This window comes from Panulirus ornatus, chromosome 73, assembly GCF_036320965.1.
Source record: "Panulirus ornatus isolate Po-2019 chromosome 73, ASM3632096v1, whole genome shotgun sequence".
Lineage (NCBI taxonomy): Eukaryota > Metazoa > Arthropoda > Malacostraca > Decapoda > Palinuridae > Panulirus > Panulirus ornatus.
The window spans coordinates 232,470-251,120 of NC_092296.1; the positions used below are offsets into that span (position 1 = coordinate 232,470).

The 18,651-nt window shown below is 50.5% G+C and overlaps 1 protein-coding gene across 1 annotated transcript in view; it reads right to left on the minus strand.

Annotated features, from left to right (window-relative positions):
* Nucleotides 1–18,651, minus strand: part of LOC139748354 (uncharacterized) — a 306,050-nt gene that overhangs the window by 8,593 nt on the left and 278,806 nt on the right. The window contains exons 12-14 of the mRNA XM_071661435.1: nt 16,422–16,660; nt 9,772–9,880; nt 6,559–6,706 (exon numbers count right to left, since the gene is read on the minus strand). Of these exons, the coding sequence (XP_071517536.1) occupies nt 6,559–6,706; nt 9,772–9,880; nt 16,422–16,660 (496 nt within the window). The remainder of the gene's footprint in view (nt 1–6,558; nt 6,707–9,771; nt 9,881–16,421; nt 16,661–18,651) is intronic.

Consider the following 18,651-nt stretch of genomic DNA (forward strand, 5'->3'; position numbering starts at 1 on the left):
CAACTCTTACAAAACCCGCGTAGCTACACAACTCCTACGTGGCCTCTCCTAGGATGACGCACCACAAGCTCCTAGGAATGACGCACCACAAGCTCCTAGGATGACGCACCACAAGCTCCTAGGATGACGCACCACAAGCTCCTAGGATGACGCACCACAAGCTCCTAGGATGACGCACCACAAGCTCCTAGGATGACGCACCACAAGCTCCTAGGATGACGCACCACAAGCTCCTAGGATGACGCACCACAAGCTCCTAGGATGACGCATCACAAGCTCCTAGGATGACGCACCACAAGCTCCTAGGATGACGCACCACAAGCTCCTAGGATGACGCACCACAAGCTCCTAGGATGACGCACCACAAGCTCCTAGGAATGACGCACCACAAGCTCCTAGGATGACGCACCACAAGCTCCTAGGAATGACGCACCACAAGCTCCTAGGATGACGCACCACAAGCTCCTAGGAATGACGCACCACAAGCTCCTAGGATGACGCACCACAAGCTCCTAGGATAACGCACCACAAGCTCCTAGGATGATTCACCACAAGTGCAACATATGCTGAGTGCGTGCTGAGTGCAACATATGCTGAGTGCGTGCTGAGTGCAACATATGCTGAGTGCGTGCTAGACGCGTCATGTCCTTCATAAACAAAATGCTGCTCTTTGAGGCCAGTCGATATAGCTCTGACGGTCGTTGTGCACACGACGGTAAGGTCAACATAGTCAGATGGGTCGTCCTGTACTCTAGGGTAGGGTCATACTGTACTCTGGGGTAGGGATGGGGTCGTCCTCTACTCTGGGGTACGGGTGGCGTAGTCATGTACTCTGGGGTAAGGGTGGGGTCTTGTACTCTGGGGGTAAGGGTGGGGTCGTCCTCTACTCTGGGGTACGGGTGGGGTCGTCTTGTACTCTGGGGGTAAAGGTGGGGTCATACTGTACTCTGGGGTAGGGGTGGGGTCGTCCTGTACTCTGGGGGTAAAGGTGGGGTCATACTGTACTCTGGGGTAGGGGTGGGGTCGTCCTGTACTCTGGGGGTAAGGGTGGGGTCGTCTTGTACTCTGGGGGTCTCTCCCCCACCTCCCAAGCTGACCATCGACCGAGTGACAGACGCCAATACTTCAAACGCAACTTCACTGACCACATTTTGAAATCACCTTTCGTTTAATGTGGTATAACTTGAGAGACGCGATCTCCCAGGCGAAGGTGAGCATATGAGATGCACCACCTCGAAAGCACCTATGCAACCACATCGCACACCTCACAACAACAACAACAACAACAACAACAACAACAACAACAACAACAACTACATCACTACAACTTTAAAATGAACTCCAACGAAGTTAGGCTTAAATAGCCTATTACCAGCGTTAACAAATGGCCGGCCAACATTTTGACACAGGGAAATACTCGGGAACGCTGCGAATTTCCGATCGCTTGATCTAATTTCCCTCCCTGGGCGACGCTAGAAATATTTCCGGGACGATATTCGGTATTTTTCTTTTTCCTTTTTCTTTTCCTTTTTACGTTCGGGTCCTGGACGAAGCTGCGACGACCAGGGCCGACATTTCCCCCCTGCTTGCGGGAAGTGAAGGCAACGGTTTTGTTAAGAAGGACGAGTTAGGGGCAAGACACACACCCCCCGCCCCACCCATCGGTTTTGTTAAGTAGGACGAGTTAGGGGCAAGACACACCCCACATCCCACCCACCGGTTTTGTTAAGTAGGACGAGTTAGGGGCAAGACACACCCCACATCCCACCCACCGGTTTTGTTAAGTAGGACGAGTTAGGGGCACGACACACCCCACATCCCACCCACCGGTTTTGTTAAGTAGGACGAGTTAGGGGCAAGACACACCCCACCCCCAACCCACCCACCGGTTTTGTTAAGTAGGACGAGTTAGGGGCACGACCCCATCGATCATTTTCTTAAAATTGAGAGAGACTGGGGGTTGGGGTTGGGGTTGAGGCGTGGGATGTGGGCATGGGATGGGATGGGATAGAGGTGGAGTGGGGTGGTTCCTTTCATCCCCCCCCCCCCACCCAAGTTCGTCAAAGTTAAATTAGTTTAAGATTTCTTAAGCTAGTGTGTGTGTGTGTGTGTGTGTGTGTGTGTGTGTGTGTGTGTGTGTGTGTGCATGCATGATATAGACTGGTTGAGCTGGGACGAAACACTCTCTCTCTCTCTCTCTCTCTCTCTCAGCTAGAGAGAGAGACAGAAAGAGAGAGAGAGAGAGAGAGAGAGAGAGAGAGAGAGAGAGAGAGAGAGAGAGAGAGAGAGAGAGAGGAGGGGGGGGTGACCTCACAACCCCAGCTAAAATGGCTCAATATCGACCCGGCGAATCACCATGGATCGAGCCGGCGGCGTCAGGAACTAGTCGTGGAGAAGTGATGGTTTCACTTCGCACACACATCCTCGCCCCCCCTCACCCCCCCTGGCATACACACACACACACACACACACACACACAATGCACCGTAGCCTTAAAACTCGTCCCTCCCCACCCATCCCCACCCTGCTATCAACTTGTCGCACCCTATATTGCCGCTCGTAATCGGCACAATATCGGAACAATAATGTTGAGAGCCAATACAGTCGTTCCCTGATGCCCAATTGCACGAGCACTCTCCTCCTCACCCCCCAAAAAGGCTAACGTTCTTAACTACACAAACGCCTCATCTCCCGATGATTGGTACCTTCCACACACACACACACACACACACACACACACACACACACACACGGCGAGACGGGACCACTCCCAATTATGAAGCAGCTTCGAACCGTACGAAGCAAGTCAACTCATGGAGGCGATGAAGCGACCGGCCCCCCTCTAACAGGCCATCTGAACCCCTGACCCCCGAGCTGTGGTTCTGAACCAATACGATGCAAACTGGTTTATGAACCGGCATCTCCGGTGATTGGCCAATTACCAAATCCCCCCCCCCCCCCCCCCACGCCTCAAATTACGTTGCCTGTCGAATAACCCTAGCTGGATGTCAGAATTTCCAATTTCGAAATCTAATCATATTTTTTTTTTTCGTACGTAATGAAAACACACAGACACACAGACACACACACACACACACACACACACACACACACACACACACACACACACAAAACAGCGATGATGGCAAACAGAAAAGGTGATGCGGGTGTAAAGCTGTTAAAAAAAAACACACACACATCTTGAGTACAGTGGGAGTCGAACCCAGGGTTTGCCGCTAGGAAGGCGTGTGGAGGAAAGATCCTCACAGCCCGACCAACAAAAATAACGAGAGAGAGAGAGAGAGAGAGAGAGAGAGAGAGAGAGAGAGAGAGAGAGAGAGAGAGAGAGAGAGAGAGAGTACTTTCAATTTTGAGCTGGGTTATGGATCTGTTATTCTTACCTCATTAACAGCCAAATGAGGCAATTCAACACTGCACGAACGCGTGGTTAATGTTGAATATCGTAATCTGGTTCAAATGGGTATTTGTCAACACAGCACGAGACGAACTTAAGGACATAATCTAAATCTAACCAGAGTTCAATTAATCACATCATTTACTTATATATAATGAATCACGTATCATTATTGTGTACTTGAGTTATCTTTCCAAGTGTAAACCACATCTTACAAAACCACATCTTAGCCTAATATACAACAAATAAACTTAATATTAATCTGATTAATTGTAATCATTACTCATACTGTCAGTATTAATCTGACACATTGTGGTGATCATGTCCAACAGCGACAGGTTCCAGGACCCCAAATGTAGGTTCCAGGTCCCCAGATGTAGGTTCCAGGACCCCAGCATTAGCAGGTTCCAGGACCCCAGATGTAGGTTCCAGGACCCCAGCAGTAGCAGGTTCCAGGTCCCCAGCAGTAGCAGGTTCCAGGACCCCAGCATTAGCAGGTTCCAGGACCCCAAATGTAGGTTCCAGGACCCCAGAAGTAGCAGGTTCCAGGTCCCCAGATGTAGCAGTACCAGATCCTAAGACCCCAGCCGGCCCTCACACTCCAGCGAACCCTTCATCTTCCAGTTAACCCCTCCCCTCCTCCCACACACACACAAACACACACACACACACTCGTAAATAGTCTCCTTCAGGTAATTTGTCACCCTCGTCCCTCTTCATCATTTCCAACCGCCTCTAAAAGCATCACCAATTTTTGTCTCTTTTATCTTTCCCTTTCTCTCAATCTCTCGCCGGGTGCTCGGGGTGACCCAACCTCACTTCATCACGACGTACGGAATCAAACCTCAACTCCAGGAGTCGTTACGCTAGCCTTACGTCACGACGAAGAGAACGTAAGGGAATCGTATACACGATGTCGTAAACAAGACGACGATTATAGTTCCTCTCGCCCCTCCAATCATTATCCCAGACTCGAAGTCACAACACAGCCTTTTAATTGGGGAGTGTGGCTCGCCTTGAAATCCACGACTGGGATACGGTCGTCCCTAATTCGTGGGACTCAAGTCTTTGGTTGCGTTCCCCGTCAGCCACTCCTCCCCTCACGTCTCCAGGAGTCACGAAGACGAGATTGTATCTACTGACGCGGCCGCGTCAGGAGGAGGAGGAGGAGAGGAGGAGGAGGACAAGATGATAGCCCCACCTCCTACACGAAGCACCTCAGGCCGTAGGAGGATGGACAGGCCACCGCCACATCCCGCCGCCGCTGCTTCTTTCAGAACCCTGAAGCCGTCTTCACAACCCACATGGGCCGTCTTCGCAACCCACACGGGCCGTCCTCACAACCCACACGGGCCGTCTTCACAACCCACACGGGCCGTCTTCACAACCCACACGGGCCACCGTCCACGACCCTCGAGGGCGTCCCGACCCCGAGGTGGCCACATCAGGCCTCGTGTAATGAACCAGGAAACAGGGACATGTCTCCCTCTACCTCCCCTCCATTGATGCCTGGCCTTTTCATCTGAGGTTCTCTAATTATTCTTTTCCCCTCTTTGCCAAATGGCTTCTCCTCACTCCCGCCCGCCCGCCCACCTGACGGCGACGAGGAGGAGGAGGAGGAGGAGGAGGAGGAGAGCCTAGCGCAGCCCCAGGGGTATTTTCTAATCCCGTAAGGCCTGATGAAAGACTATCAACCTATTCCGTAATGGGTTTGTGGGGAAGCCAAGCGCCCCCCTCGCCCTTCCCACGGCCCCTTCCTTCTTTCTCCCATCACTCCCATCACCGCCGCAAGTTCCTCGCAAGATGGGGGGGATGGGGATGGGGGAAGGGTAGTGACGACAGGTGTTATGTAACGCGTGTTACAAGACGTGACAATATATATATATACACAGCCAACGGAAGGGGGGGAAGGGGGGAGGAGGAGGGGCTGGACGAAGGAGAAAACGTGTGTGTGTGTGTGTGTGTGTGTGTGTGTGTGTGTGTGTGTGTGTGTGTTACCGGGCTCCGCCCGCGCGACGTTACGCCGCGAGTGGAGAAGTCACCTTTGCCGAGGCTGCACCACTGAGGAGTACAGCCTCGCCACAGGCACTTCTCATACCAAATGAGGACACATTTCCCTGCTGCTGGGAGTGGCGCAGCCTTTTGGTTGCAGGAGCCTCTCGGAAAAAGAGACCCTTTACGCCACGCAACCCATTCACAGACCAACGCGAGCCGGGAGGATGAATGACCAGGGTTGTCTGTGAGCCAGCCAGCTGCTTCACTCGGGATTCGAACCCATGACTGAGATTCACAGGTCCGGGAGAACAACCACTGCGCTACGGTCGTATAACGGGAAACGCTCCAGCACTGTGAACGTCAGCCCCTCTGCCATCGTCAAAGAATATTTTCCCGTTTTTTTTTTACTAATTAAAACGGACCGTGTGTATCGTAGAAAACGTTCCGGTTTTTATGAAAGGGAAACATTCCAGTCTTAGTGTGGCGGAAAAAAAAATTAAGTCCCTTTTAACGGAGATAAACGATCCTGTTCTATCAAGGAAAAATATCTAAGCAACAGGTGTATACACCCACACACCAGAATCGTTATGGAAAAATATATGGCCATCTTAGAAAAAGAAAAAAGAAAAAGAAAATGGGCTTGTAAGAGAAAACGTCCCGGATTATACCAAAGAAAACGGTCATCACCCTGACCAGCATCCTACCCCCCTCCCCCCACACAATATCAACCATACCCCCCTCCCCCCACACAACATCACCCCCCCCCCCACACAACATCAACCCAAGTGACAAATGGGTAAAACCATCCGGGGAACTCCGTACATTCCTGACTTTCAAAGGGCTCAACCCGCCCCTCCTCCTCCTCCTCCTCCTCTTCCCCTCCTCTGTAAATCACCCTTCCTACACTCACCCCCTTCCCCCCTCCCCCACATACCAAGGCCAACCCCAACCCACCCTACCCAACCCCACCCCATCCCACTACATAATAAAGGGACGACACAAGAAAGGCAGCTCCTTCCTCACCAATTGATAATAAAAGGCTCAATGCCCTTGTCTTCCCCCCCCCTCCCCCTCCACAGGGCCATCTACCGTAATCCACCACGATAAACTAGGTTTGTGTTGGGGGGGTAGAACATCTGGGAACTCACCGGGTCGTGCGTGGTGTCCAGGGCGGCGACCAATGAGCGGAGTCTGTTCTCCTCGACGAGTTGTGATTGGATGGCCGGGCAGTGGGTCATGAAGAGAAGGACTCTGGAGCTCAGGATCTGGAGACAGTGAGATCGACACTGCCGTATCCTACCGGAGGAAATCCGCTGTTAGTGACACCGCCTACCTCCCTCACACACACACACACACACACACACACACACACACATAGGGCATGACACTATCATGCCCCTTCCTCTCAAACCTGGAGTATATATATATATATATATATATATATATATATATATATATATATATATATATATATACATATACACGTACATATATGGTGTACATATGGTATACACATCATTAAAACCTATATCAACACTAACATCAAACTTGTCATATAGACATAAGCTCCCTAATATATATATATATATATATATATATATATATATATATATATATATATATATATCCTTCAAGCGATACAGACTCCCTAATTACACTCACTCAAATTAAGTCCCCTTGACGTTGGGGTGGGGGGGGATACCTTCTCTTAATGGCTAACTCAAAAAAAAAAAATGATAATAACAATCACCTCAAATCTCCCACTTGGAACAAGTTGTTTACAAGCCAACCACAGGAGGCAAAACTCTGTTACTCTCTCATAAAAGATACAGACCCCCCCACGAAGATCAACACTCCATTATCTCTCTCTCGGTCTGTGAGAGATAAGACGAGACTGGGGGGTTGGAAGCGCGAGGCGTCTCCCTCCCTCCCGCCCACGTAAATCTAACGGGCGCCTCTTGCACCATTTCCCAATCTGCGCCACGAAGCCCCTCTGTGGAGACAGGTCATTTGCCTTGCCCCGCCTCACCCACCAGCTACCACCACCACCTCTCATATATATATAGTAGTTACTATATATATATATATATATATATATATATATATATATATATATATATATATATATATATATATATATATATATTTAAGCGTAACTACGCTTGCGAAGGGAGGCGCGGAGACGTGCGAACGAATTGTACGTTAATCAACTCACATCGTATACTCAACCCTGAATCATGACATTAGCAATCGTGAAACAATCATTTGTAATTAAAATGTAAATCAGCAATTTTGGAAAGAAGCCATACGCGCTTGGAATCCGTCCTAGGGAACGTAGACATGGCCGAGTTTGGTGGAGCAGCAAAGAGAAAATACATTAAAGTCTCCCCTTAAAAAAAATGTCAATAATGGTTTTCATTAGTCGCGGTGACTTCCATCAGAGAAAATTATCATTAGAGCGCTAACTTATCTAAATCAACATTTACACAATTAACAGGTATATCATTGGACAGGTACTCCATTAATACATTATTCATCCGTATAACTTACTTCTTATGAGAGGTATAGGGAGAAGATGGCAATACATGACTTTTGAGTTCATGTTCAAAATCGGAAAAACATAATATTACTGAAGGAGTTTTTTGGGGGTATTAACTCTCCTATTATATATCCGTAATGGGGTTTAGAAAATGGGGAGAGGGGGGGTTATCTTTGCAGATAGAGCCGAGACAGGTCATCGTGGTGTAGTGAGGACCCATCTGCTGCTTTACTGTTCTATATCCGTCGGGAGGTTACAGCTGCGGTGGGACCCTGGTCGTGGACCGCCATCATTAAGTCTCGCGCTGACCTGGGCTCGCCCAGGTTCTCCCAAGCCGGCCGGGGAAAAGCGGCGGTGCGTGTTGGGGGAAGACGACTGTACACTTGAGAGTCGATGACGCACACTCGAATATGCCTTTGTAGCCGTGAGAGTTGGTAACCCCCCCCCCCCCCTTCCGTACTCTCTCTCTCTCTCTCTCTTGGAATGACGAACCGCACCTGACGAAGCTGCTACACACACACACACACACACACACACACACACACACACACACACACACACACACACACCATGATCCAGGCTTGAAAAAAAAAATGAAAATAAAAATTTTTTTTTGGGTATGTTTTCTGGGCGCGCGCCGTAGGGCACATGGAGGCCCTTTGGTCCAGACCAAGACTTCAGACTTCGCTATGGACGGACGACCCATCTTGCATCGCCGGGCATGAGAGAGGAGGTGGATGTATGTGTGTGTGTGTGTGTGTGTGTGTACAGATACGAGGCCACGTAAAACGTCCTACAGTTCCTACGCGTCCCTGTCTGTACGGTAGGGAGGGGAGGTTCTGCTGTACTCGTGTCGGGGGGCGCGCATCCCCCATCTCTTGAACTCCATCATACAGGGGAGAGAGAGAGAGAGAGAGAGAGAGAGAGAGAGAGAGAGAGAGAGAGAGAGAGAGAGAGAGAGAGAGAGAGAGAGAGAGAGAGAGAGAGAGAGGACTCCCACTTTTCTGTTGGTCCTGAATTCATTCATGTAATTTTTGTAAAGGCTCTTGGGAGACCCACAAAAGGAGTTCTTTCAGAGCGGCTGTGTACAAAAAAAAGGAGCCAGGATGTTTTTATGTATATATATATACCGAGTGTCATTGTGCCTGACATTGTGATGGTGTGATGTATGTGATTTTTGCCTCTGTCTGTGTGACTGTCTGTCTGTCTTTGCCTTACACATGTGTCTATGCGAGTCTCATCCTCTTATATATATATATATATATATATATATATATATATATATATATATATATATATATATATATATATATATATATATATATATATAAAGGCCAGCTTTAATAAATTACATCACTGATTTGAAATTCCGCCCACTTCAGAGCAATATACATTTGGAACCCCGCCCACATCACAGCAACATACATTTGACACCTCGCCTACTTCACAGCAATATACATTTGGAACACCGCAACACTTCGCAGCAATATACATTCATAAACAATAACTGTGACCCAGTCATGCAAATCATCATCCCCCGGTCGCATGAACATAACCATGCGTCATGTCTTGATGGCACATATGTAGTGATGGCACATATGTAGTGATGGCACATATGTAGTGATGGCACATATGTAGTGATGGCACATATGACAGCTGGGCTACTGTTTGACCTACATATTCCTGACCTGCAGCAATGAGGAGGTGGGGTGGTAGTGTGTCCACCAGTAACACACACACACACACACACACACACACACACACACAGGCACCATCCAACCCAGGCGCACAACGGCAGTGAAACAGATGGACCCTGACTGACCTCTGGCTGGGCTGGCACTGTTGCTTGGCACCGACGGTCCTCTTGTGCAGTGTTATGGCGTTGTGCATGACATTGAGAATGGAGACGGCAGAGATGCTGGCCAGCGTCCCTGTGTCAGGAGGAGGAGGGAGAGACAGGTGAGTAAATCACTCAGATGAGTAAAAAAAAATGGGGGATTAATACTCACTACATCTTATTCATCACCTGAATAAAATCTTTAAAAAAATAGGCTCATTATAATACTATTTTGTATCATTATTATTCTTTTTTGGTGACACAAAAACAGATCAAAAACTTTAGACATGTTATTGGTAAACAGAAATTTACGTGCCAACGTGTGTGTGTGTGTGTGTGTGTGTGTGTGTGTGTGTGTGTGTGTGTGCGTGTGTGTGTGTGTAAACGAGTGTTTACATTTCTCTTAACCATACATCTGGCAGCGGGCGACACCACAGTGCCAGGCGCACGACGGATCAGTACATTCTTCCGAAAAAAAAAAAAACTTAGTCCTGTGACGTCTTGAGGAGCGAAAACCATCTTCTACACAATGCGGGAAGGGGCCTTAGTGACGCCGGATCCGCTGGGAGCCGTGCGACGGAGAGGAGCTGTCTCCCGTAAACTCCCAGGGGGTGAGACGTGGGGAGGAGAGGCAGCGGATCCGTGAGGGACCACCTGAACAAGAGCTGGGGATCCGTGAGGCATCTTCGGGAACAAGAGCTGGGGATCCGTGAGGGACCACCTGAACAAGGCTAGGGATCCGTGAGGGACCACCTGAACAAGGCTGGGGATCCGTGAGGGACCACCTGAACAAGGCTGGGGATCCGTGAGGGACCACCTGAACAAGGCTGGGGATCCGTGAGGGACCACCTGAACAAGAGCTGGGGATCCGTGAGGGACCACCTGAACAAGAGCTGGGGATCCGTGAGGGACCACCTGAACAAGAGCTGGGGATCCGTGAGGAGCCGCCGGCAGAAGGCTGGGGATCCGTGAGGGGGAGATATGTACGGTGCCGGGAGGAGCATCGGAGAACTCCCCCATCAACACCTCCACCCCCAGCAACACCTCCACCCCCAGCAACACACCTCCACCCCAAGCAACACACCTCCACCCCCAGCAACACCCCTCCACCCCCAGCAACACACCTCCACCCCAAGCAACACACCTCCACCCCCAGCAACACACCTCCACCCCATGCAACATCTCGAAACACCTTATATCCCCCCCAACCCCACCAGAGCAACACACTGAAACACCTCCCCCCGCCCCGCCCCAGCAGCGCCCTTCACGGGGAGTGGGGCACATCAAACGTCTCAACAAGTTATAATAACAACAACCCTCAAAATAAAAGAAAATAATATGGATATCACAATAATAAGTTATAAAGAACATGTAAGGAAGGTACTGTACACTGAGGAGGGGTGGGGTGTTCATCACTACGAGCAGACGGAATGTTATGTGGAAGAACAGAGCAGAACTTCTACGTCAGCCATAACATAGCAAGTGTCCATAACACAGCTAACCTAACCAGGGCGTTCTGCAGTGTCCATAACACAGCTAACCTAACCAGGGGGGCGTTCTACAGTGTCCATAACACAGCTAACTTGACCAGGAGGGAGGGTTCTATCAAGTCGAGGAAACGACCACACGAAAGGGTGGTCCGTAAAGACCACGACGGGCCCGGTGGTCCGTATGGTGTGCTCCTGGTCCGTGGAAAGCACGACGGGCCCGGTGGTCCGTATGGTGTGTTCCTGGTCCGTGGAGAGCACGACGGGCCCGGTGGTCCGTATGGTGTGTTCGTGGTCCGTGGAGAGCACGACGGCCGCCGGTGGTTCCATCGGCTCCTGGACCACGGCAAGACCAGTGTGGTCCGCGAGGGGTCCTCCGGACCACAGGCCATCATCCAACTACCTCTGGTCTGTGACAAGTGAGGTCACGTCAGGTCGGATGGTCACGTGAACACACGGGACGTGGGTACAAGCGTCTCTCTCTCTCTCTCTCTCTCTCTCTCTCTCTCTCTCTCTCTCTCTCTCTCTCTCTCTCTCTCTCTCAGTGGGAGCAGAGGTCTTCCCTGGTGGTCGCCCAAGATGAATTAATTCCCCTCCCCCCCCGTCACCCTGGACTGGAGAGCCATCAAGCCACCCCTCCCTCTCTCCCTCCCTCCCTCCTCCCTACACACACTCACCCCCCCCGCGCCCACCCCTTCCCCCAGGGGGAGGGAGCGGGGAGGCCGGACCGCCACCCCAATGCAGTGGGGGGGGGAGGAGTGGAGGGAGGTGTCATAGCCACCCCCCCTGGATGATTGACCGATGCCGTCGGCCAATCAGGCTCGTGTGTGTGTGTGTGTGTGTGTGTGTGTCCCCCAATGGTCACGTGACGATCTGTTGACCTGATCGAAAGGTGTGTGTGTGTGTGTGTGTGTGTGTGTGTGTGTGTGTGTGTGTGTGTGTGTGTGTGTGTGTGTGTGGTGAGGAGGACACTCAAATAAACGTGCTTTTTTTTTCTGTCTCTCTGAACCATCTGTTGGGCGCCAGTCACTTGACGCTGATGGTCGAGAGAGAGAGAGAGAGAGAGAGAGAGAGAGAGAGAGAGAGAGAGAGAGAGAGAGAGAGAGAGAGAGAGGGAAGGAGGATGGCGAGAGGTGTGAGGGAAGTTTCCTAGGAAGGTGTTGTCTGTCGCCTCACTGCATGCAGGCCAAAAAAAAGACACCACCCTCCCTCCCTACACAACCCCAGCCAAAGGTTCGACTCCCACCAGAACCAAGCGAGCGAGCGACCACTGTGATGCAGGGGGAAGTTCGGGAGGAGGAGGGGGAAGGAAGGGCAAGTGGGGTGGGAGGGAAGGAGGGAGGGAAGGAGGGGGGGAAAACCATAAACGGTCGAAGTAACTTAGTTTAATTGACTTTGCAACACAACGCAACGAACTTGGGGTTCCTCTGTAACCCAATGCCCAGCTCCCATCCCTCCTCCCTGCTTCACAATCAACACGAGAGGAGAAAGGGGGAAGAGGAAGAAGGGAGGGAAGGGAGGTGGGTGGGTTATTCATATGGAAATCAGTGGCTGTCGAGGTTACAACCCACTGGCGTGATTCTCAAGTTGCCGAGAATCCGTTCGCGTCGTTCGCGTTTCCGGTGACACAAGACGACATTTCTACCTTCGAAGTGGCGTCACACGCGTAACACCAACGACATCTCGGGGCCTTCGATGTGGGGTGACACAGCGACATCTCGGGGCCTTCGAAGTGGGGTAACACAACGACATCTCGGGGTCTTCGAAGTGGGGTAACACAACGACATCTCGGGGCCTTCGAAGTGGGGTAACACAACGACATCTCGTGACCTTCGAAGTGGGGTGACACAACGACATCTCGGAGCCTTCGAAGTGGGGTAACACAACGACATCTCGGGACCTTCGAAGTGGGGTAACACAACGACATCTCGGGGCCTTCGAAGTCACGCCCCTAGAGGCATCCATCAAAATTCGTGACACCTTCGGCACATTCGTGACCTGTCATTTCCTCTGGCGCCAGCACCCACAACACTCACGAACTGTTCGTGCCCCCCCACCCCCGGGCCACGAATCCACTTTCGTAATGTCCCTAATTGGGTCGGCCCCACGGTCCATCGCTGACCCTTACGCCCTCACCACGGAATGATTTGCCGCTAGATGGCCGGCCACCAGATACCGGAGGTGGACGTTGAAGAAGCAAACGTTGTGATTGTACACGCGAGTGCACAAGCGAGCGTCCTCATCCTCCACTATCAACTCGGGACTTTGAATGATCAACCTGCTAGAACATGACGGTACTATGACCTATCCTCTAGTACGACGGCCTGACCTTTGACCTGACCTCCTGTGGGTTAGGCTGGTCACCTGGTGTTCCTCAAGGCGAATGGAGGTGCCTTATGATGGAGATCCGACTATGTGGGAGAGGGTCGTGGCCTTACGTGACCTCGTATGTCACTACTCTGATCACCCGTGGCAGATGGTACGTGACCTCTCAGATAACATACATGACCTCGACCCAAGGTCACACACTGCCTCCACGGCCGGTCAAAATGTGTCCTCAGATGACCCAAATATCGCCAGTGACCTAATTTCAAAAAACCCGGCCGACCCTGACCCCAGCGGTGGGCCGTAAACCACCAAGCGTGACCCCGAGGTTGGCACGTAAATCAACCCAGGAGTAAATCATTTACGGCCTCCCGAGATAACGCGCTTATCTCCGACGTGGAGGAAGAACGTCCCCCATCCCCTTCCCCTCCTCCTCCCAGCTCCAGATAACACCCGATATTCCGATACTCGGGCGAGCACACTGGAGGACGCGAGGTCAGGAGCTGGAAATCAATAGTAAGGCTATTCCCCAGTGTGGAGGCCCCCCGATGGTTGCCACTAACAAAAGACCAGGGATGTGTGGACCGAAGGAAGGGGGGAGAGGGGGTGAGGAGGGACAATGGGCGTCGAGAGAGAGAGAGAGAGAGAGAGAGAGAGAGAGAGAGAGAGAGAGAGAGAGAGAGAGAGAGAGAGAGAGAGAGAGAGAGAGAAACTATCATCGTTATAGGAGTAGAAATCACTCCTTCCCCCATTTTTTTCATATTTTCAACAAACAGGACGTAACGTTAACACACACACACACACACACACACACACACACACACACACACACACACACACACACACAGAGAGGAAAAATACCCCCCCTCCCCCTCACATATTTCCCACGAGTCCTGAGGAAGGACGCAGTTCATTGAAGGAAGAGATCTGGCGACCCTACGGAAATTGATTTCTACCACACCTGCAACGCTTATCATCTGTACAAGTGGCACCCATGACAGCTGCTACTACACCTGCAAATACCTGTCATCTGTGCGAGTGGCCCCCATGACCTCTGCTACTACACCTGCAAACACCTGTCATCTGTGTGAGTGGCCCCCATGACAGCTGCCGCTCCTCCAGATGTGACACAGCGAGAGGCACGCGACGGCAACGACTCTCACCACCTGCATGACTTCCTCCCACACACTACACGGCGTCTGCTGTGCCAGCACTCCAACCCTGACCTTCCCGACCACCGCCCTTCAGGAAATACTCGAGGAGGAGGAGGAGGAGGAGGAGGAGGAGAGGTGAGGCGACATGACAGAGCCAGTGTCCAGACGGCGCCCAGAGCCCCAAGTCTGGTTACCCCCACCTTTGCGGCGCTGAGGGCCACACGTGAGACAAACTCCCTCTCTCTCTCTCTCTCAAAAAAAAAAGGGAAGTAAAAGTGTAGCGCTCTCCAGCCAAGCCTCAAGTGGAGGAGGGGTTGAGGTCGGGTGTGGGGGGGCACCACAGTAGAAGGAGCCCGGCAACAGGAGAACCTTTGTCTCCTAAGAGACCAGTCACCTGAAGGGGGGGAGGAAGGGGATCTGTTTGCAGCGGTGGTGAGACGTGGGATGGAACACACAATAGGTTGACGGAGTAACAAGGAAAAGGAGGAGGAGGAGGAGGAGGAGGAGGGGGCCGAGTCGCGGAAGACGGTCCACACACCACACACTTTCCCCTCGCACTACACACACACACACACACACACACACACACACACATACAAACACACACAATCAATTTGCTTCTGAAAAGCAGAGCCGAGCGATGAAGGGAGCGGGACATAGCACATCCAACGTCGTCGCTCCATTCATCAACGGAGCCGAGCCCTGGACAGGCGACCAGGGCGCGCTCCATCTGGACACGATGGTTGTGCCGGATCTGCACACGTCCTGCACGAACGCCCCTCCATGACACATACACCATCGTCCACCCCTGGGATTTACATCAGTCTTCCCCGCCCAATATATCGAACATCCACGTAATACAGTCATAATGTCATTTCTGAGAAGCCGTGCACACGTATGGAATCCCTCGTGCACACTCTCGCCTCAAAATGCCTGGTACTCAGTTCTCTGCAACGGTTCTTGACCTCTCCGGTCCAAGCTACGGCAGAACCAAATCCCCAGACCCTCAAGCTGAAACAAAATAAAAAAAAAAAACCTACCGCTGGTTCACAGTTCAGCAAACTATACTCCCCCAACAAACAAGGCCATGGAAAAAAGACACATACACACTGAAACATCCCAAGAAGCATTGAAACACCGCCTCTCTAACCTAGTTTTAAAACTACACGCCACCAGATATACACTCACCCCTCTGAAACTAAAAACCCCCAGGCATGTTCGAGTTACACTTTCTCGTCTGGGTTATGGGAATAAACCACCGCTCTAACATTACGAAATCCAACCAATTCAACATATCACAAGACCCCTTTCTAACCCCGCATGCATCTCCCACACGGAACGCTTCCTCATTAAGATGGTTTGCTCTCACATGATACCACATCTCGTAGACTGAGCTCCCCTTCCGGTGGAGGTGGCCAACTTGCTGAATGTCGGAACGAAAGAGACGAGAAAGTAAACTGAGTACGTATGCGCCACAAAAACTACCACAGAAAGGAAAGTTGACAGAGATTCTTCATATATAACGTTATAGTAACAAGAAAATGAATACACCTGAGCGCTTTCGTGTATTAACTATCCTCTGAATATATATATATATATATATATATATATATATATATATATATATATATATATATATATATATATATATATATATATATGGACGTACCAATAATGGAGGTGGTGTTTTGTTCCCTCTCGGGTTCGCTGGCAACCTTGGCCGAGTGTTGCCGCCACATGAGCATCCACTGGCCGTAGTGGCCGACGGTTCCGCGTCCGGGGATGGAGTCCGGGGTTCCGGCGGTGCTGGGGCTGCCCTCGCCGCTCAGCACGCTGCCCGTCCGGCTGTTCTGCCTCGCCAGCCGTGAGCCGTGGCTTGGGAACACCGGAAGCTGCACTTTCGTCTTCCTGTTGACACACACATATATATAAGGCTCGACCATGGCTTGACCTACACACAACTCAGGCAAAGTATTCATAATAATAATAATAATAATAATAATAATAATAATAATATTCACCTAAAAAAAATCTCTTTAAAAATCAAGTCACCTAAAAAATCTTTAAAAACCAATATTCACCTAAAAAAATATCTTCAAAAATCACCTAAAAATCTTTAATATTCAATATTCACCTAAAAATCTCTTCAGAAATCAATATTCACCTAAAGATATCTTTAAAGATCAATATTCACTCAAAAAGATTCATAAAAAATCAATATTCACTAAGAAAATATCTTTAAAAATCAATATTCACCCAAAAAAAATTAAAAATCAATATTCATCGGAAAAAATATCAATATCGACATACAAATTCTTAAAAATCAATATTCACAAAAAAAAATTCAAAAAACCAATATTTACCAAAAAAAAATCTTAAAAATATCAATATTCACCAAAAAAAATAAATAAATTTCTTTTCTTACGTTAACCTTACCAGCAAAAATCACTGTGACTACAGTAAGTACATAAAACACCAGTGAGTGTTAGCGACAGTCAACCATGGAGGAGGAGGAGGAAGAGAAGGGTTGTATTAACATAAGGAAAAGTTTATATGTAACGATAAAAATTTACATAAACTGACGACAGACGGAAGGAAAACGAGGTCAATCGAGCGAAATGTCGTGGGGTTTTTTTTGGAGGTGGTGAGACGGAACGTGTGTGTGTGTGTGTGTGTGTGTGTGTGTGTGTGTGTGTGTGTGTGTGTGTGTGCACGACACGACCACAGACCCGCCGTTCTTCACATGATATACAAGCTCTCACTCTGTGATGTCGAGAACCTGCTCCTCGGTATTTCTCAACATCTTCAGACACACGGTCAACTTTACGTGAACACCTGTGGGTGTGAAGACGCGCCCCTCCCGACCTCCCACTCCTCCACTCCACTCCCCCTTGAACTTGCCTCACAGTAACTCCTTACCAGTTTTCGCGAATAACATTTACCCCGTCTGGTGTACACAACTCAACACAGCACAACACAACACAGCACAACACAGCACAGCACAACACAACACAGCACAGCACAACACAGCACAACACCGTCAGAGTTCGTAAGCTATTAGGGTGAGGGGGGACCCAGTTGGATGACGGATGGACGTGTGAAGACGTGGTACGCGTACTGGATCCATGACGTGGTTCTGTGAGGAGGTGGGGAGCTAGAGTGAGGGGTGAGGGTAGTTCTCTGAGGAGGTGGGGAGGTAGAGTGAGTTGTGAGGGTAGTTTTGTGAGGAGGTGGGGAGGCAGAGTGAGGGGTGAGGGCCAATGGTCGTTGTGAGGGATGACTGCCGTGCAACGCCCTTATCATCGGGTCATGCTGTGAGGCCACCAGTCGCCCACACCCACGCCCGAGTCTACCAGACACCCAACACCAAGTCTACCAGCTCTACCAACAACACGTAACCATCGACACGTCCTGGAAACCACAACAACAACAACACCTCTGAATGAAACCGAACTGCCATTACTACAACCATGATGCCTCATAACCCCTCCACAACCACAACCACCGTCTCCTACTGGGCTAGGGGCATCACCAGCCCAGCAGATAACGCGGTCCGGCCCCGTAATTACATCAACTGTGAGAGTTACGGGTTTAATAAGCACCCGAAACTAACCCCCTCCCCCTTATTTTTATAAGATATTACTGTTTAAGGGCGGGGAAGAGGGGCGTGGCGGGGCGGGGCGGGTCGGGGCGGGTGGCATGTCGGACGCCTCCCCTCTGCACGGGGCGAGACCATGTTGTATTCTGCGGTGTTGTAGTCATGTGTATCACAACCGATTCCTCCCTTCCCTCCCTTCCACCCCGTCCCTCTCTGCCGTTCGCAGGGAACGTAAATCCCGAGGTCACAAGGCGACCCTGGTCCATCACTGGTTCACAGGGGCGTACGTTCCCATTCCTAC